This window comes from Oncorhynchus tshawytscha, linkage group LG10, assembly GCF_018296145.1.
Source record: "Oncorhynchus tshawytscha isolate Ot180627B linkage group LG10, Otsh_v2.0, whole genome shotgun sequence".
NCBI classification, from domain to species: domain Eukaryota; kingdom Metazoa; phylum Chordata; class Actinopteri; order Salmoniformes; family Salmonidae; genus Oncorhynchus; species Oncorhynchus tshawytscha.
The window spans coordinates 9887682-9909781 of NC_056438.1; the positions used below are offsets into that span (position 1 = coordinate 9887682).

Genomic DNA, 22100 nt, shown 5'->3' on the forward strand with positions numbered 1-22100 from the left:
GCCCCCACACCAGCGCAGGATGTCAATTGGACGACTACAGGGGTCAGAGGTCAATAACTCATCCTGACCAATGACAGCTTGCTCTGTCTGTGATGTCATTTCCACATCATCCCTCTTTCATTAACGCTCTCTGTTCGTCCATCCATCCATCCATCCCCCAGCTGCAGATTAGGGGATTAGCATTTTAGCTATTATATCATGTAGCGTTAGCATCATGCTACACTAGCTCGGAGCTAGCGCTGCCCACAAGTTTCTTCTGTAAACGTTATTAGCTGTAGCCTTTGCCTAGCCAATAGCAGAGAATCTCAGAGGGGTAAACCACTCACTACCGCCGATACAACACCCCCATCTAGCGGTCCAATCTGTGTACTGCACCTCAACACAGACAGCCAAGAGTGTGTCGCAAATGTTTTTGGTTGCTGAGATTAACTTTTTGGCTCTTCCTGACCCTCCAATCTCGAAAATCAAAACATTGCCAACCATTCAGATAGTCCAAACAGAAACTACTCCCAAGTCGAACCACCAGTTTTAAGTTTGGGACAGATTGTTACAGTTTGAGTTTTGGGACAGATAGTGGTTAAGAGGAACTACAGTTTTAGTTTTGGGACAGATAGTGTTTAAGAGGAGCTACAGTTTTAGTTTGGGACAGATAGTTACAGTTTTGGGACAGATAGTGGTTAAAAGGAGCTACAGTTTTAGTTTTGGGACAGACAGTGGTTAAGAGGAGCTACAGTTTTAGTTAAGGGACAGATGATTACAGTTTGAGTTTTGGGACAGATAGTGGTTAAGAGGAGCTACAGTTTTAGTTAAGGGACAGATGTTACAGTTTGAGTTTTGGGACAGATAGTGGTTAAGAGGAGCTACAGTTTTAGTTTTGGGACAGATAGTGTTTAAGAGGAGCTACAGTTTTAGTTAAGGGACAGATAGTGTTTAAGAGGAGCTACAGTTTTAGTTAAGGGACAGATAGTTACAGTTTGAGTTTTGGGACAGATAGTGTTTAAGAGGAGCTACAGTTTGAGTTTTGGGACAGATAGTGTTTAAGAAGAGCTACAGTTTGAGTTTTGGGACAGATAGTGGTTAAGAGGAGCTACAGTTTGAGTTTTGGGACAGATAGTGGTTAAGAGGAGCTACAGTTTGAGTTTTGGGACAGATAGTGGTTAAGAGGAGCTACAGTTTAAGTTTTGGGACAGATAGTGTTTAAGAGGAGCTACAGTTTGAGTTTTGGGACAGATAGTGTTTAAGAGGAGCTACAGTTTAAGTTTTGGGACAGATAGTGGTTAAGAGGAGCTACAGTTTAAGTTTTGGGACAGATAGTGGTTAAGAGGAGCTACAGTTTAAGTTTTGGGACAGATAGTGGTTAAGAGGAGCTACAGTTTGAGTTTTGGGACAGATAGTGTTTAAGAGGAGCTACAGTTTAAGTTTTGGGACAGATAGTGGTTAAGAGGAGCTACAGTTTAAGTTTTGGGACAGATAGTGGTTAAGAGGAGCTACAGTTTGAGTTTTGGGACAGATAGTGTTTAAGAGGAGCTACAGTTTAAGTTTTGGGACAGATAGTGGTTAAGAGGAGCTACAGTTTAAGTTTTGGGACAGATAGTGTTTAAGAGGAGCTACAGTTTGAGTTTTGGGACAGATAGTGTTTAAGAGGAGCTACAGTTTGAGTTTGGGACAGATAGTGTTTAAGAGGAGCTACAGTTTGAGTTTTGGGACAGATAGTGTTTAAGAGGAGCTACAGTTTGAGTTTTGGGACAGATAGTGGTTAAGAGGAGCTACAGTTTAAGTTTTGGGACAGATAGTGTTTAAGAGGAGCTACAGTTTGAGTTTTGGGACAGATAGTGGTTAAGAGGAGCTACAGTTTAAGTTTTGGGACAGATAGTGTTTAAGAGGAGCTACAGTTTGAGTTTTGGGACAGATAGTGTTTAAGAGGAGCTACAGTTTGAGTTTTGGGACAGATAGTGGTTAAGAGGAGCTACAGTTTGAGTTTTGGGACAGATAGTGTTTAAGAGGAGCTACAGTTTGAGTTTTGGGACAGATAGTGTTTAAGAGGAGCTACAGTTTGAGTTTTGGGACAGATAGTGGTTAAGAGGAGCTACAGTTTAAGTTTTGGGACAGATAGTGGTTAAGAGGAGCTACAGTTTGAGTTTTGGGACAGATAGTGGTTAAGAGGAGCTACAGTTTGAGTTTTGGGACAGATAGTGGTTAAGAGGAGCTACAGTTTGAGTTTTGGGACAGATAGTGGTTAAGAGGAGCTACAGTTTGAGTTTTGGGACAGATAGTGGTTAAGAGGAGCTACAGTTTAAGTTTTGGGACAGATAGTGGTTAAGAGACAAAATCTCTGACAGACATTGATGAGAAAAATATACATATGCAAAGAATGACGAATTAACAGAACATATATTTGAACTTGGTTACTTTGTCTCTACCTCTAAAACCCTGGATAGAAGAATTGAACAAATCAACATCTTAATATATTTAATCGAATAAAAAATAAAATTACAATTTAAAACAAATAAAAAAATGAAAACAAAAAAAATATGTTTTTTCCACCAATTAAAGCCCAAGAACCATTATGATAAAATACACATCATTAAATTCACACCATGGTCAACTCTACTTCTGATTGGACAGGAGTAGAGGAAGAGGATGAATCCACCACTGAGGCGATGCCATTGTCTAGGCTCCTATTCCAGGCGCTGCTATTGGGCGTTAAGGGTAAAGTGGGCGTGGAGCAGTTGGAGGGCGTGCCTGAGCTGGAGCTGGGGCTGCTATGATTGGATAAGGAAAAGAGGGCGTCGCTGCAGAGACCTTTGGACTCCAGGACCGTCTGCAGATATTGGCAGATCTCCTCAGGTAGACGTTGGAGCTCCGTCACAAAGTCCTGCTCCAACCGGGCCTTCAGCTGGAAATGATTACGTAAAGCCATACTTCAACATGAAATGATCCCATTACTCAGAAACAATCTTTACGTATGTTGTTCATTCGTTGAATGTTAATAAAATGCCTCGAATGGTGCATGTCGGCAGTCAAGGTTTCAGTACAGAGGAAAAACTGTTACGATGACGACTTTGGTCTCGTATGAAGTTTAAAAGGTTGTGTGTGTGTGGTGTCTCATGTGTGTGTGTGTGTGGTGTCTCTCACCTGTGTGTGAGTGTGTGTGTGTGTGTCTCACCTGAGTGTTTGTGTGTGTGTCTCACCTGTGTGTGTGTGTGTGTCTCTCACCTGTGTGTGTGTGTGTGTGTCTCTCACCTGTGTGTGTGTGTGTCTCTCTCACCTGTGTGTGTGTGTGTCTCACCTGTGTGTGTGTGTGTGTCTCTCTCACCTGAGTGTGTGTGTGTGTGTCTCTCACCTGTGTGTGTGTGTGTGTCACCTGTGTGTGTGTGTGTGTCTCTCTCACCTGTGTGTGTCTCTCTCCCCTGTGTGTGTGTGTGTGTCTCACCAGTGGTTTCTCCTCCTCTATGTGCCGTAGGACTTCTCTCTGACCAACAACCAACTTCTCCTGACGCCTTAACTGGGCCTCATCCAACTAGAGAGGGGGGAGGAGAAGGGGAGGGAGAGGGGAGAGGAGAGGGGAGAGAGAAAGAGAGGGTGGAGGGAGAGGGGAGAGAGAAAGAGAAGGGGAGAGAGAAAGAGAAGGGGAGAGAGAAAGGGAGTGAGGGTGAGAGAGGGGAGGGGAGAGGAAGAGATAGAGTATGAGGGGGAGAGAGTGAGGGAGGTACAGAAGATGGGAAGAAAGGGGGTGAAGAGGGAGGGAGAGAGAAAGAGGGGATAACAAGAAAGGGAGAGAGAGAGAGTGTGGGGGGAATAAAGGGGGAGAGAGAGAGTGAGGGATGGATATTGACATCACAAAGGGAGACGGCTGACAGAGTAGAAAGGAGAGGTACTACTCAGTGTGATAAGACGAGTGTGTGTGTGTGTGTGTGTGTGGCCTGCACACACTTACTTACCCGGCGGATTAAAGTGACAGAGTCTGAGATATGCTTCCTGTTGATCTCATTCTGTTCCCTACAAAGAGAGAGACAGAAAAGTTGGAGACCATAATTACCTTGAAAATGACACACACACACACACACACACACACACACACACACACACACACACACACACACACACACACACACACACACACACACACACACACACACACACACACACACACACCACACACACACACGTACGACTCGGCCTTGTCTCGGTCTCTGCTCTTGGCCTCGGTGATGCTGTTCTGTCTCTTCCTGTCTAGAATCTTCTGAAGCTCCTTCTTCTCTCTGTAAACAATAACAACAAACACAAATATTACCAGATCATCAACAACAACAACAACGTTATAACCAGATCATCAACAACAACAACAACAACGTTATAACCAGATCATCAACAACAACGTTATAACCAGATCATCAACAACAACAACAACGTTATAACCAGATCATCAACAACAACAACGTTATAACCAGATCAACAACAACAACAATGTTATAACCAGATCATCAACAACAACAACAACGTTATTACCAGATCATCAACAACAACAACAACGTTATAACCAGATCATCAACAACAACGTTATATAACAACAGATCAAATCATCAACAACAACAACGTTATAACCAAATCATCAACAACAACAACAACGTTATAACCAGATCAACAACAACGTTATAACCAGATCAACAACAACATTATAACCAGATCATCAACAACAACAACAACATTATAACCAGATCATCAACAACAACAACAACGTTATAACCAGATCATCAACAACAACAACAACGTTATAACCAGATCATCAACAACAACAACAACGTTATAACCAGATCATCAACAACAACAACAACGTTATAACCAGATCATCAACAACAACGTTATAACCAGATCATCAACAACAACAACAACGTTATAACCAGATCATCAACAACAACAACAACGTTATAACCAGATCATCAACAACAACAACAACGTTATTACCAGATCATCAACAACAACAACGTTATAACCAGATCATCAACAACAACGTTATAACCAGATCATCAACAACAACGTTATAACCAGATCAACAACAACAACGTTATAACCAAATCATCAACAACAACAACGTTATAACCAAATCATCAACAACAACAACAACGTTATAACCAGATCAACAACAACGTTATAACCAGATCAACAACAACATTATAACCAGATCATCAACAACAACAACAACATTATAACCAGATCATCAACAACAACAACAACGTTATAACCAGATCATCAACAACAACAACAACGTTATAACCAGATCATCAACAACAACAACAACGTTATAACCAGATCATCAACAACAACGTTATAACCAGATCATCAACAACAACAACAACGTTATAACCAGATCATCAACAACAACAACAACGTTATAACCAGATCAACAACAACAACAACAACAGCGTTATAACCAGATCATCAACAACAACAACAACGTTATAACCAGATCATCAACAACAACAACAATGTTATAACCAAATCAACAACAACAACGTTATAACCAGATCAACAACAACAACAACAACGTTATAACCAGATCATCAACAACAACAACAACGTTATAACCAGATCATCAACAACAACAACAACGTTATTACCAGATCATCAACAACAACAACAACGTTATAACCAGATCATCAACAACAACGTTATAACCAGATCAACAACAACAACAACGTTATAACCAAATCATCAACAACAACAACAACAACGTTATAACCAGATCAACAACAACGTTATAACCAGATCAACAACAACAACAACGTTATAACCAAATCATCAACAACAACAACAACAACGTTATAACCAGATCAACAACAACAACGTTATAACCAGATCATCAACAAGGTTATAACCAGATCAACAACAACGTTATAACCAGATCAACAACAACGTTATAACCAGATCATCAACAACAACAACAACGTTATAACCAAATCATCAACAACAACAACAACGTTATAACCAGATCATCAACAACAACAACAACGTTATAACCAGATCATCAACAACAACAACAACGTTATAACCAGATCATCAACAACAACAACAACGTTATAACCAGATCATCAACAACAACAACAACGTTATAACCAGATCAACAACAACAACAACAACGTTATAACCAGATCAACAACAACAACAACAACAGCGTTATAACCAGATCATCAACAACAACAACAACAACAACAACGTTATAACCAGATCATCAACAACAACAACAACGTTATAACCAAATCAACAACAACAACGTTATAACCAGATCAACAACAACAACGTTATAACCAGATCAACAACAACGTTATAACCAGATCAACAACAACGTTATAACCAGATCAACAACAACAACGTTATAACCAGATCATCAACAACAACAACAACGTTATAACCAAATCATCAACAACAACAACAACGTTATAACCAGATCATCAACAACAACAACAACGTTATAACCAGATCATCAACAACAACAACAACGTTATAACCAGATCATCAACAACAACAACAACGTTATAACAGATCATCAACAACAACAACAGCGTTATAACCAGATCATCAACAACAACAACGTTATAACCAGATCATCAACAACAACAATGTTATAACCAAATCAACAACAACAACGTTATAACCAGATCAACAACAACGTTATAACCAGATCATCAACAACAACGTTATAACCAAATCAACAACAACAACAGTATAACCAAATCAACAACAACAACAGTATAACCAAATCAACAACAGTATAACCAAATCAACAACAACAACAACGTTATAACCAGATCAACAACAACAACGTTATAACCAAATCAACAACAACAACGTTATAACCAGATCAACAACAACAACGTTATAACCAAATCAACAACAACAACAGTATAACCAAATCAACAACAACAACAGTATAACAAATCAACAACAACAACAGTATAACCAAATCAACAACAACAACGATAACAAATCAACAACAACAACGGTATAACCAAATCAACAACAACGATAACAAATCAACAACAACAACAACAGTATAACCAAATCAACAACAACAGTATAACCAAATCAACAACAACAACAGTATAACCAAATCAACAACAACAACAGTATAACCAAATCAACAACAACAACATAACCAAATCAACAACAACAACAACAGTATAACCAAATCAACAACAACAACAGTATAACCAAATCAACAACAACAACAGTATAACCAAATCAACAACAACAATGGTATAACCAAATCAACAACAACAACAACGGTATAACCAAATCAACAACAACAACAACAGTATAACCAAATCAACAACAACAACAACAACAGTATAACCAAATCAACAACAACAACAACAACAGTATAACCAAATCATCAACAACAACAACAACAGTATAACCAAATCAACAACAACAACAACGTTATAACCAGATCATCAACAACAACAACAACGTTATAACCAGATCATCAACAACAACAACAACGTTATAACCAGATCATCAACAACAACAACAACGTTATAACCAGATCATCAACAACAACAACAACGTTATAACCAAATCAACAACAACAACGTTATAACCAGATCAACAACAACAACAACAACGTTATAACCAGATCAACAACAACAACAACGTTATAACCAGATCAACAACAACGTTATAACCAGATCAACAACAACAACGTTATAACCAGATCATCAACAACAACAACAACGTTATAACCAAATCATCAACAACAACAACAACAACGTTATAACCAGATCATCAACAACAACAACAACGTTATAACCAGATCATCAACAACAACAACAACGTTATAACCAGATCATCAACAACAACAACAACGTTATAACAGATCATCAACAACAACAACAGCGTTATAACCAGATCATCAACAACAACAACGTTATAACCAGATCATCAACAACAACAATGTTATAACCAAATCAACAACAACAACGTTATAACCAGATCAACAACAACGTTGTAACCAGATCATCAACAACAACGTTATAACCAAATCATCAACAACAACAGTATAACCAAATCAACAACAACAACAGTATAACCAAATCAACAACAACAACAACGTTATAACCAGATCAACAACAACAACGTTATAACCAGATCAACAACAACAACGTTATAACCAAATCAACAACAACAACGTTATAACCAAATCAACAACAACAACAGTATAACCAAATCAACAACAACAACAGTATAACCAAATCAACAACAACAACGGTATAACCAAATCAACAACAACAACGGTATAACCAAATCAACAACAACGGTATAACCAAATCAACAACAACAACAACAGTATAACCAAATCAACAACAACAACAGTATAACCAAATCAACAACAACAACAGTATAACCAAATCAACAACAACAACAGTATAACCAAATCAACAACAACAACATAACCAAATCAACAACAACAACAGTATAACCAAATCAACAACAACAACAGTATAACCAAATCAACAACAACAACAGTATAACCAAATCAACAACAACAATGGTATAACCAAATCAACAACAACAACAACGGTATAACCAAATCAACAACAACAACAACAGTATAACCAAATCAACACAACAACAACAACAACAGTATAACCAAATCAACAACAACAACAACAGTATAACCAAATCATCAACAACAACAACAACAGTATAACCAAATCAACAACAACAACAACGTTATAACCAGATCATCAACAACAACAACAACGTTATAACCAGATCATCAACAACAACAACAACGTTATAACCAGATCATCAACAACAACAACAACGTTATAACCAGATCATCAACAACAACAACAACGTTATAACCAAATCAACAACAACAACGTTATAACCAGATCAACAACAACAACAACGTTATAACCAGATCAACAACAACAACAACGTTATAACCAGATCAACAACAACGTTATAACCAGATCAACAACAACAACGTTATAACCAGATCATCAACAACAACAACGTTATAACCAAATCATCAACAACAACAACAACAACGTTATAACCAGATCATCAACAACAACAACAACGTTATAACCAGATCATCAACAACAACAACAACGTTATAACCAGATCATCAACAACAACAACAACGTTATAACAGATCATCAACAACAACAACAGCGTTATAACCAGATCATCAACAACAACAACGTTATAACCAGATCATCAACAACAACAATGTTATAACCAAATCAACAACAACAACAATGTTATAACCAAATCAACAACAACAACGTTATAACCAGATCAACAACAACGTTGTAACCAGATCATCAACAACAACGTTATAACCAAATCATCAACAACAACAGTATAACCAAATCAACAACAACAGTATAACAAATCAACAACAACAACAGTATAACCAAATCAACAACAACAACAGTATAACAAATCAACAACAACAACAACGTTATAACCAGATCAACAACAACAACGTTATAACCAAATCAACAACAACAACGTTATAACCAGATCAACAACAACAACATTATAACCAAATCAACAACAACAACAGTATAACCAAATCAACAACAACAACAGTATAACCAAATCAACAACAACAACAGTATAACCAAATCAACAACAACAACAGTATAACCAAATCAACAACAACAACATAACCAAATCAACAACAACAACAACAGTATAACCAAATCAACAACAACAACAGTATAACCAAATCAACAACAACAACAGTATAACCAAATCAACAACAACAATGGTATAACCAAATCAACAACAACAACAACGGTCAAATCAACAACAACAACAACAACAACAACAGTATAACCAAATCAACAACAACAACAACAGTATAACCAAATCATCAACAACAACAACAGTATAACCAAATCAACAACAACAACAACGTTATAACCAAATCAACAACAACAACAACGTTATAACCAGATCATCAACAACAACAACAACGTTATAACCAGATCATCAACAACAACAACAACGTTATAACCAGATCATCACAACAACAACAACGTTATAACCAGATCATCAACAACAACAACAACGTTATAACCAAATCAACAACAACAACAACAGTTATAACCAGATCAACAACAACAACAACGTTATAACCAGATCAACAACAACGTTATAACCAGATCAACAACAACGTTATAACCAGATCAACAACAACAACGTTATAACCAGATCATCAACAACAACAACAACGTTATAACCAAATCATCAACAACAACAACAACAACGTTATAACCAGATCATCAACAACAACAACAACGTTATAACCAGATCATCAACAACAACAACAACGTTATAACCAGATCATCAACAACAACAACAACGTTATAACAGATCATCAACAACAACAACAGCGTTATAACCAGATCATCAACAACAACAACGTTATAACCAGATCATCAACAACAACAATGTTATAACCAAATCAACAACAACAACGTTATAACCAGATCAACAACAACGTTGTAACCAAATCAACAACAACAACAGTATAACCAAATCAACAACAACAACAGTATAACCAAATCAACAACAACAACAACGTTATAACCAGATCAACAACAACAACGTTATAACCAAATCAACAACAACAACGTTATAACCAGATCAACAACAACAACGTTATAACCAAATCAACAACAACAACAGTATAACCAAATCAACAACAACAACAGTATAACCAAATCAACAACAACAACAGTATAACCAAATCAACAACAACAACGGTATAACCAAATCAACAACAACAACGGTATAACCAAATCAACAACAACAACAACAGTATAACCAAATCAACAACAACAACAACAGTATAACCAAATCAACAACAACAACAGTATAACCAAATCAACAACAACAACAGTATAACAAATCAACAACAACAACAGTATAACCAAATCAACAACAACAACATAACCAAATCAACAACAACAACAACAGTATAACCAAATCAACAACAACAACAGTATGACCAAATCAACAACAACAACAGTATAACCAAATCAACAACAACAATGGTATAACCAAATCAACAACAACGGTATAACCAAATCAACAACAACAACAACAACAGTATAACCAAATCAACAACAACAACAACAACAGTATAACCAAATCAACAACAACAACAACAGTATAACCAAATCATCAACAACAACAACAACAGTATAACCAAATCAACAACAACAACAACAGTATAACCAAATCAACAACAACAACAACAGTATAACCAAATCAACAACAACAACAACGTTATAACCAGATCAACAACAACAACAACGTTATAACCAGATCAACAACAACAACGTTATAACCAAATCAACAACAACAACAGTATAACCAAATCATCAACAACAACAGTATAACCAAATCAACAACAACAACAGTATAACCAAATCAACAACAACAGTATAACCAAATCAACAACAACAACAACAACGTTATAACCAGATCAACAACAACAACAACGTTATAACCAAATCAACAACAACAACAGTATAACCAAATCAACAACAACAACAACAACGTTATAACCAGATCAACAACAACAACATTATAACCAAATCAACAACAACAACAGTATAACCAAATCAACAACAACAACAGTATAACCAAATCAACAACAACAACAACAGTATAACCAAAACAACAATAACAAATCAACAACAAGAACAGTATATCAACAACAACAACGTTATAACCAGATCAACAACAACAGTATAACCAGATCAACAACAACAACATTATAACCAGATCAACAACAACAACGTTATAACCAAATCAACAACAACAACAGTATAACCAAATCAACAACAACAACAGTATAACCAAATCAACAACAACAACGTTATAACCAAATCAACAACAACAACGTTATAACCAGATCAACAACAACAACGTTATAACCAGATCAACAACAACAACAACGTTATAACCAGATCAACAACAACAACAACGTTATAACCAGATCAACAACAACAACAGTATAACCAAATCAACAACAACAACAGTATAACCAAATCAACAACAACAACAACAGTATAACCAAATCAACAACATTTCAAAAGACAGTAGGGCTTTAATCCTTAAAAGTAGAAGTCAACTTGCGATTGCATCAGACCAGGAAGTGATTCCATCAGAATAACTGACTAGGTACATTGTGAGTAATACAGTTGTTATGACAGCTGATATGTGGTCAGAGTTCTGGTACAAATGTCATCATCTAGGTGGTGGACGAGGCCAGTTTCCTCCTTACTATGCAAGTGCTTTGAGGGATGGAAAAGCTCTCCGATGAATCCAATCAATTATTATTAGAAATGATCAGAAAACAGTATGTTACAAATCAAATCAAATCTTATTGGTCACATACACATGTTGAGCAGATGTTATTGGTCACATGGTTAGCAGATGTTACTGGTCACATGGTTAGCAGATGTTACTGGTCACATGGTTAACAGATGTTACTGGTCACATGTTGAGCAGATGTTACTGGTCACATGGTTAGCAGATGTTATTGGTCACATACACATGGTGAGCAGATGTTACTGGTCACATGGTTAGCAGATGTTACTGGTCACATGGTTAGCAGATGTTACTGGTCACATACACATGGTGAGCAGATGTTACTGGTCACATGGTTAGCAGATGTTACTGGTCACATGGTTAGCAGATGTTACTGGTCACATGGTTAGCAGATGTTATTGGTCACATACACATGGTGAGCAGATGTTATTGGTCACATGTTGAGCAGATGTTATTGGTCACATACACATGTTTAGCAGATGTTATTGGTCACATACACATGGTTAGCAGATGTTATTGGTCACATGGTTAGCAGATGTTATTGGTCACATACACATGGTTAGCAGATGTTATTGGTCACATACACATGTTTAGCAGATGTTACTGGTCACATGGTGAGCAGATGTTATTGGTCACATGGTTAGCAGATGTTACTGGTCACATGGTTAGCAGATGTTACTGGTCACATGTTTAGCAGATGTTACTGGTCACATGGTTAGCAGATGTTATTGGTCACATACACATGGTTAGCAGATGTTATTGGTCACATACACATGGTTAGCAGATGTTATTGGTCACATACACATGGTTAGCAGATGTTATTGCAGGTGTAGTGAAATGTTTGTGTTTCTAGCTCCAACAGTGCGGTAATATCTAACAAATCACGACAATACATACACATCTAAAGTCAAAAGAATGGAATTAAGAAAAATATAAATATTAGGATGAGAATTCTCTCACAGAATAACTTCAGGTCCTGAAAGGTGTCCTACAGAATAACTTCAGGTCCTGAGAGGTGTCCTACAGAATAACTTCAGGTCCTGAGAGGTGTCCTACAGAATAACTTCAGGTCCTGAAAGGTGTCCTACAGAATAACTTCAGGTCCTGAAAGGTGTCCTACAGAATAACTTCAGGTCCTGAAAGGTGTGCTCTAACAGTGGGTTTAAATTGGTAGAACCATCTTACCTAGCACAGATGTCCTTGAGGTTTTTCAGTTGAGCCGGCTGGCATTCCTGGGCCGTCTCCTCTAGTTTCCGAGACAGCTGGAGCACATAGATAGAGGGCTGAGAGAGTGTGACCACTCGTAGGTGTGTGTGTGTGTGTACCTCTTGTAGGTGTGTGTGTGTGTGTACCTCTTGTAGGTGTGTGTGTGTGTACCTCTTGTAGGTGTGTGTGTGTGTACCTCTTGTAGGTGTGTGTGTGTGTACCTCTTGTAGGTGTGTGTGTACCTCTTGTAGGTGTGTGTGTGTGTACCGCTTGTAGGTGTGTGTGTGTGTACCTCTTGTAGGTGTGTGTACCGCTTGTAGGTGTGTGTGTGTGTACCTCTTGTAGGTGTGTGTACCTCTTGTAGGTGTGTGTGTGTGTACCGCTTGTAGGTGTGTGTGTGTGTACCTCTTGTAGGTGTGTGTGTGTACCTCTTGTAGGTGTGTGTGTGTGTACCTCTTGTAGGTGTGTGTGTGTACCTCTTGTAGGTGTGTGTGTGTACCTCTTGTAGGTGTGTGTGTGTACCTCTTGTAGGTGTGTGTGTGTACCTCTTGTAGGTGTGTGTGTGTACCTCTTGTAGGTGTGTGTGTGTACCTCTTGTAGGTGTGTGTGTGTGTGTGTACCTCTTGTAGGTGTGTGTGTGTGTGTGTACCTCTTGTAGGTGTGTGTGTGTGTGTACCTCTTGTAGGTGTGTGTGTGGGTGTACCTCTTGTAGGTGTGTGTGTGTGTGTGTACCTCTTGTAGGTGTGTGTGTGTGTGTGTACCTCTTGTAGGTGTGTGTGTGGGTGTACCTCTTGTAGGTGTGTATATGTGTGAACCTCTTGTAGGTGTGTGCACCTCTTGTAGGTGTGTACCTCTTGTAAGTGTGTGTGTGGTGTGTGTACCTCTTGTAGGTGTGTGTGTGTGTGAACCTCTTGCAGGTGTGTGTGTACCTCTTGTGGTGTGTGTGTACCTCTTGTAGGTGTGTGTGTGGTGTGTGTACCTCTTGTAGGTGTGTGTGTGTGTAGGTGTGTGTACCTCTTGTAGGTGTGTGTGTGTACCTCTTGTAGGTGTGTGTGTGTGTGTGTACCTCTTGTAGGTGTGTGTGTGTGTACCTCTTGTAGGTGTGTGTGTGTGTGTACCTCTTGTAGGTGTGTGTGTGTGTACCTCTTGTAGGTGTGTGTGTGTGTACCTCTTGTAGGTGTGTGTGTGTGTGTACCTCCTGTAGGTGTGTGTGTGTGTACCTCCTGTAGGTGTGTGTGTGTGTGTGTACCACCTGTAGGTGTGTGTGTGTGTGTGTGTACCACCTGTAGGTGTGTGTGTGTGTGTGTGTGTACCACCTGTAGGTGTGTGTGTGTGTGTGTGTACCCTCCTGTAGGTGTGTGTGTGTGTGTACCTCCCGTAGGTGTGTGTGTGTGTACCTCTTGTAGGTGTGTGTGTCTCTTCTTTCTCTCCAGTGAGTGTTGTTGTTGTCGTAGTTTGAGAAGCTCCTCCATCTGCCACTCCCTGAGCTGCACTGTCTGTTTCTGTAGCTCCGCCTCCAACGCTGTCAGCTGCCTCTGCACCGGCTCTGCTGACTCCACACACACACACACACACACACACACACACACACACACACACACACACACACACACTGTATTCTCCACCATGTCTCTGTCTTTTATCACTAGGAGCCAACTCCCAGGTCTCTAGATACTTGCTGTAGTTCTGAATAGACAGGGCTGTACTCACTAGGAACCAAACAGAACCAAACGGTCGGGGACCGACCTAAAAATTTGTCCAATAAAAACTCTCTGCAAATATTTTCTATTTGGAGTAAACTTTTTGTTTTTGCAAAACGATTTGCTACAATGTCTAGCCAATGAATCTTCATCACCCATCCTGCCCCTCTTCATCCCCCATCCTGCCCCTCTTCATCCCCAATCCTACCCCTCTTCATCCCCCATCCTGCCCCTCTTCATCACCCATCCTGCCCCTCTTCATCACCCATCCTGCCCCTCTTCATCCCCCATCCTGCCCCTCTTCATCCCCCATCCTGCCCCTCTTCATCACCCATCCTGCCCCTCTTCATCACCCATCCTGCCCCTCTTCATCACCCATCCTGCCCCTCTTCATCACCCATCCTGCCCCTCTTCATCACCCATCCTGCCCCTCTTCATCCCCCATCCTGCCCCTCTTCATCCCCCATCCTGCCCCTCTTCATCCCCCATCCTGCCCCTCTTCATCCCCCATCCTGCCCCTCTTCATCCCCCATCCTGCCCCTCTTCATCCCCCATCCTGCCCCTCTTCATCACCCATCCTACCCCTCTTCATCACCCATCCTGCCCCTCTTCATCACCCATCCTGCCCCTCTTCATCACCCATCCTGCCCCTCTTCATCCCTCCATCTTACTTCTTCTTCATGCTGGATTTCAGGTGTTTCTCCATCTGACTGCGTTGTTTCTGTGTGTCAGAGTGGAGCTGGCTAAAGCGACTCTTCTGTTCTTTACTCAGGGACCATACCTGTTAACACACACACACACGTCTAAATGTTCGATAATCACAAGCAGTATTTCTTACCGATTAATAAATATATTATTGTTGTTCATTGGTAAGATCTCTGCCAGTTACTATTTCCAATGAGAGACGGAGGTGAGAGTGATTCTCAGTCTAACCTTCTTCAGGTGTTTCTTACGGAGCTCTTGGAGTTCTTTACACTGTTTGTTAAACAGCTTCAGATATGACCTCTGCTGTTTCAGCTCTTCAATAGACTGAGCCTGGAGATCTGAGAGAGACAGAGAGACAGAGAGACAGACAGAGAGAGAGAGAGAGAGAGAGAGAGAGAGAGAGAGAGAGAGAGAGAGAGAGAGAGAGAGCGCGAGAGAGAGAGAGAGAGAGCGAGAGAGCGCGAGAGAGAGAGAGCGAGAGAGAGGGGAAGAGAGACAGAGAGAGCGAAACAGTGAAATTATCTGATCGATTTGGCCTCCCACCACATGATGGCGATAGTGAGTTCTGTGGTGTAATGTAACGTAGATGAGTGGAACGGGGTGTACTTACTTGTCAGGACTATTGCAATAAGATCCTCTTTCTGGCCTGAAACTTGGAGACAGAGACATGACATGACTAGTATGTATATCACACAACACAGTAACTGGTATGTATATCACACAACACGGTAACTAGTATGTATATCACACAGCACGGTAACATGACTAGTATGTATATCACACAGCACGGTAACTAGTATGTATATCACACAGCACGGTAACTAGTATGTATATCACACAGCACGGTAACTAGTATGTATATCACACAGCACGGTAACTAGTATGTATATCACACAGCACGGTAACTAGTATGTATATCACACAGCACGGTAAGGGGAAATAATTGTGAGGGGAAATAATGTCTGAAGAGACGGCATTGAATTGAAGTGGCTGGTGGGCGGAGACCTAGGTGGGCGGAGACCTAGGTGGGCGGAGACCTAGCAGAACGTGCTCATCGTAATAGCTGGAATGGAATCAATGGAACGGTATCCGTCTGATGGGGTTGATACCTATCCGTCCTCGTAACGCCTCCTCCCACCAGCCTCCTCTGTAACAACATAGCCCTACCTGGACCAGGTGAGCTGGTGAGGTCAACGATGTCATCGACGGGGGCGGGGACGGGATGGAGGGGGGAGGGGATCTTCACAAGAGGGGCGTCACCTTCCAAATCCGGCCCTCCCTCCTTTGGCTGCTCAAAAACACTCTACACACACACACACACGGTTAACCAGGGCAACATTACCTAAGCATTATAATGGATGGTGGTCTACCCTTATACCTAGACTGCTTACTTGATAAGGAAACCAAACATGTACTTTTGGAAATCTGGGTGACCTCTTTAAACTTGTAACTTCGGTAGTGGGGGCTGGTGTTCATAGTTCATAGTAATGGTTGTGAATGGACAGATTTCATCAGTCTCCTCCTCTTACTGCTGGCCTTCATGAAAGCAGCTAGCTGTCAGTGTGTGAGCGTCTGTGTCCTCACCTCACTGTTGTCCTCCATTAGAGACGCCAGCTGTCTGTCTCTCTGGACCAGGAGACTGTAATGTTTCATGGGGTTGGTCAATGCTTCTGCATACTCTGTAACACACATTTCATATGGTTGGTCAATGCTTCTGCATACTCTATAATACACAAGGACAATGTGCCTGGTACACACACACACACAATTTGTAGTTGCATTTAAGTGCAGGAAATTATGTCATCAAAGTAATTTCCTTAGTAGATGATGTCAGAGTTCAGCTAACGTGAACGCGTTCTCCCAGTAAAAATGTAGTATTTTCCATAACTGGGGCGTATTCATGACATTTTCCAACGGAAACCGCTAACTGATCACCGTTTCATTACCAAACCGAATGACAACGGAGAGGGACCAACCTGAACTTTTCCAACAGAAACTCTTTCCGTTCCAAATCGTTCTGTAACAGAAAATATTTTTTGCAACCAAATCGTCGTAATGAATACATCCTTGGTGTTAATCCCAGGGGATTATGGGTAGTGTGGTCCCAGGGGATTATGGGTAGTATGGTCCCAGGGAATTATGGGTAGTGCGGTCCCAAGGGATTATGGGTAGTGTGGTCCCAGGGGATTATGGGTAGTGCAGTCCCAGGAGGTTATGGGTAGTGCGGTCCCAGTAGGTTATGGGTAGTGCGGTCCCAGGAGGTTATGGGTAGTGCGGTCCCAGGAGGTTATGGGTAGTGTGGTCCCAGGAGGTTATGGATAGTGCGGTCCCAGGAGGTTATGGGTAGTGTAGTTTCACCCTGGTGTCCTTTAAGAATGTAGTCCTAGAGGGTTATGGATAGTGTGGTCTCAGGAGGTTATGGGTAGTGGGGTCCCAGGAGGTTATGGGTAGTGCGGTCCCAGGAGGTTATGGGTAGTGCGGTCCCAGGAGGTTATGGGTAGTGCAGTCCCAGGAGGTTATGGGTAGTGCGGTGCCAGGAGGTTATGGGTAGTGCAGTCCCAGGAGGTTATGGGTAGTGCGATCCCAGGAGGTTATGGGTAGTGTGGTCTCAGGAGGTTATGGGTAGTGTGGTCTCAGGAGGTTATGGGTAGTGCAGTCCCAGGAGGTTATGGGTAGTGTGGTCCCAGGAGGTTATGGATAGTGCGGTCCTTGGAGGTTATGGGTAGTGTAGTTTCACCCTGGTGTCCTTTAAGAATGTAGTCCTAGAGGGTTATGGATAGTGTGGTCTCAGGAGGTTATGGGTAGTGTGGTCCCAGGAGGTTATGGGTAGTGGGGTCCCAGGAGGTTATGGGTAGTGCGGTCCCAGGAGGTTATGGGTAGTGCGGTCCCAGGAGGTTATGGGTAGTGCGGTGCCAGGAGGTTATGGGTAGTGCGGTCCCAGGAGGTTATGGGTAGTGCGGTCCCAGGAGGTTATGGGTAGTGCGGTCCCAGGAGGTTATGGGTAGTGCGGTCCCAGGAGGTTATGGGTAGTGCGGTCCCAGGAGGTTATGGATAGTGTGGTCCCAGGAGGTTATGGATAGTGTGGTCCCAGGAGGTTATGGGTAGTGCGGTCGCAGGAGTTTATGGGTAGTGTAGTTTCACCCTGGTGTCCTTTAAGAATGTAGTCCTAGAGGGTTATGGATAGTGTGGTCTCAGGAGGTTATGGGTAGTGTAGTTTCACCCTGGTGTCCTTTAAGAATGTAGTCCTAGAGGGTTATGGGTATAGTCCTAAAGGGTTATGGGTAGTTTAGGCCTAGAGGGTTATGGTTAGGTTAGTCCTAAAGGGTTATGGGTAGTTTAGTCCTAAAGGGTTATGGGTAGTTTATTCCTAAAGGGTTATGGGTAGTTTATTCCTAAAGGGTTATGGGTAGTTTAGTCCTAGAGGGTTGTGGGTAGTTTAGTCCTAACGGGTTATGAGTAGTTTAGTCCTAGAGGTTATGGATAGTTTAGTCCTAGGGGGTTATGGGCAGTTTAGTCCTAAAGGGTTATGGGTAGTTTAGTCCTAGAGGGTTATGGGTAGTTTAGTCCTAAAGGGTTATGGGTAGGTCAGTCCTAAAGGGTTATGGGTAGGTTAGTCCTAAAGGGTTATGGGTAGGTTAGTCCTAGGGGGTTATGGGTAGTTTAGTCCTAGGGGTTATGGGTAGTTTAGTCCTAAAGGCTTATTGGTAGTTTATTCCTAAAGGGTTATGGGTAGGTCAGTCCTAGGGGTTATGGGTAGTTTAGTCCTAGAGGGTTATGGGTAGTTTAGTCCTAAAGGGTTATGGGTAGGTTAGTCCTAGGGGTTATGGGTAGTTTAGTCCTAAAGGCTTATGGGTAGTTTAGTCCTAGAGGGTTATGGGTAGTTTAGTCCTAGAGGGTTATGGGTAGTTTAGTCCTAAAGGGTTATGGGTAGGTCAGTCCTAAAGGGTTATGGGTAGGTTAGTCCTAAAGGGTTATGGGTAGTGTATTTTCTTACCCTGATGTTCATTAGGAACGTAGTCTTGAGCCTCGGTGTAGACCAGGAGGGAGGGCAGCATCAGAGGTTGATTCATCTCGTTCTTCAGGCTGATGTAGTGGTAACCTACACACACACACGATTTTAAAAAACACACACGTTCAAAGATCCCAAGAAAACAACAGATCTCATAGTATAGGTGATTCATCATTATGATAATAGATTGAGGAGGACCGAGCACGCCCACTTTCTCATCAACGGGGCTGTAGTGGAGCAGGTTGAGAGCTTCCAGTTCCTCGGCGTCCACATCACCAACAAACTAACATGTCCCAAACACACCAAGACAGTTGTGAAGAGGGCACGACAAAACCTATTCTCCCTCAGGGGACTGAAAATATTTGGCATGGGTCCTCAGATCCTCAAAAGGTTTTACAGCTGCACCATCGAGAGCATCCTGACGGGTTGCATCACTTCCTGGTACGGCAACTGCTCGGCCTCCGACCGCAAGGCACTACAGAGGGTAGTGCGTACGGCCCAGTACATCACCGGGGCCAAGCTTCCTGCCATTCAGGACCTCTATACCAGGCGATGTCAGAGGAAGGCCCTAAATATGGCCAAAGACTCCAGCCACCAAAGTCATAGACTGTTCTCTCTACTACAGCACGGCAATCGGTACCGGAGCGCCAAGTCTAGGTCCATGAGACTTCTAAACAGCTTCTATCCCCAAGCCATAAGACTCCTGAACATCCAATCAAATGGCTACCCAGTCTATTTGCATTGCCCCCCCACCCCCCTTCCATGCTGCTGCTACTCTCTGTTATTATCTATGCATAGTCACTTTAATAACTCTACCTACATGTACATAATTACCTCGACACCGGTGCCCCCGCACATTGACACATTGACTCTGTACCGTAACACCCTGTATATAGCCCCCACATTGACTCTGTACCGGTACCCCTGTATATAGCCTCCACATTGACTCTGTACCGGTACCCCTGTATATAGCCTCTACATTGACTCTGTACCAGTACCCCTGTATATAGCCTCCACATTGACTCTGTACCAGTACCCCTGTATATAGCCTCCACATTGGCTCTGTACCGGTTCCCCTGTATATAGCCTCATATAGCCTCCACATTGACTCTGTACCGGCACCCCCTGTATATAGCCTCCACATTGACTCTGTACCGGCACCCCCTGTATATAGCCCCCACATTGACTCTGTACCGGTACCCCTGTATATAGCCTCCACATTGACTCTGTACCAGTACCCCCTGTATATAGCCTCCACATTGACTCTGTACCAGTACCCCCTGTATATAGCCTCCACATTGACTCTGTACCGGTACCCCCTGTATATAGCCTCCACATTGACTCTGTACCAGTACCCCTGTATATAGCCTCCACATTGACTCTGTACCGGTACCCCTGTATATAGCCTCCACATTGACTCTGTACCGGTACCCCCTGTATATAGCCTCCACATTGACTCTGTACCGGTACCCCTGTATATAGCCCCCACATTGACTCTGTACCGGTTCCCCCTGCATATAGCCCCCACATTGACTCTGTACCCCCTGTATATAGCCCCCACATTGACTCTGTACCGGTTCCCCCTGTATATAGCCCCCACATTGACTCTGTACCAGTACCCCTGTATATAGCCTCCACATTGACTCTGTACCGGTACCCCTGTATATAGCCTCCACATTGACTCTGTACCGGTACCCCCTGTATATAGCCTCCACATTGACTCTGTACCGGTACCCCTGTATATAGCCTCCACATTGACTCTGTACCAGTACCCCTGTATATAGCCTCCACATTGACTCTGTACCAGTACCCCTGTATATAGCCTCCACATTGACTCTGTACCGGTACCCCTGTATATAGCCTCCACATTGACTCTGTACCGGGAACCCCTGTATATAGCCTCCACATTGACTCTGTACCGGTACCCCCTGTATACAGCCTCCACATTGACTCTGTACCGGTACCCCTGTATATAGCCTCCACATTGACTCTGTACCGGTACCCCCTGTATAAAGCCTCCACATTGACTCTGTACCAGTACCCCCTGTATAAAGCCTCCACATTGACTCTGTACCGGTACCCCTGTATAAAGCCACCACATTGACTCTGTACCGGTACCC

At 41.7% G+C, this 22100-nt stretch overlaps 2 protein-coding genes across 2 annotated transcripts in view; both read right to left on the bottom strand.

Annotated features, from left to right (window-relative positions):
- LOC121847593 (1-phosphatidylinositol 4,5-bisphosphate phosphodiesterase beta-1-like) overlaps positions 1 to 15140 on the bottom strand; it is a 15215-nt gene extending 75 nt beyond the window's left edge. The window contains exons 1-6 of the mRNA XM_042329445.1: positions 14964 to 15140; positions 13546 to 13622; positions 4173 to 4262; positions 3942 to 3999; positions 3434 to 3520; positions 1 to 2896 (exon numbers count right to left, since the gene is read on the bottom strand). The exon at positions 1 to 2896 is cut by the window's left edge and continues 75 nt beyond it. Coding sequence (XP_042185379.1) covers positions 2591 to 2896; positions 3434 to 3520; positions 3942 to 3999; positions 4173 to 4262; positions 13546 to 13622; positions 14964 to 15038 — 693 coding nt within the window. The 5' untranslated portion in view covers positions 15039 to 15140 and the 3' untranslated portion in view covers positions 1 to 2590. The remainder of the gene's footprint in view (positions 2897 to 3433; positions 3521 to 3941; positions 4000 to 4172; positions 4263 to 13545; positions 13623 to 14963) is intronic.
- Positions 15141 to 15882: 742 nt separating this feature from the next.
- On the bottom strand, positions 15883 to 20208 carry LOC112236541 (1-phosphatidylinositol 4,5-bisphosphate phosphodiesterase beta-1). The gene is made up of 6 exons (XM_024405133.2): positions 19966 to 20208; positions 17556 to 17650; positions 17139 to 17274; positions 16582 to 16623; positions 16200 to 16309; positions 15883 to 16047 (listed from the first exon to the last, which is right to left on the bottom strand). The coding sequence occupies exons 1-6, from the start codon at positions 20153 to 20155 to the stop codon at positions 15934 to 15936; spliced, it is 687 nt and encodes a 228-aa protein (XP_024260901.2). The 5' UTR covers positions 20156 to 20208; the 3' UTR covers positions 15883 to 15933.
- Between the last annotated feature and the right edge of the window lie 1892 nt (positions 20209 to 22100).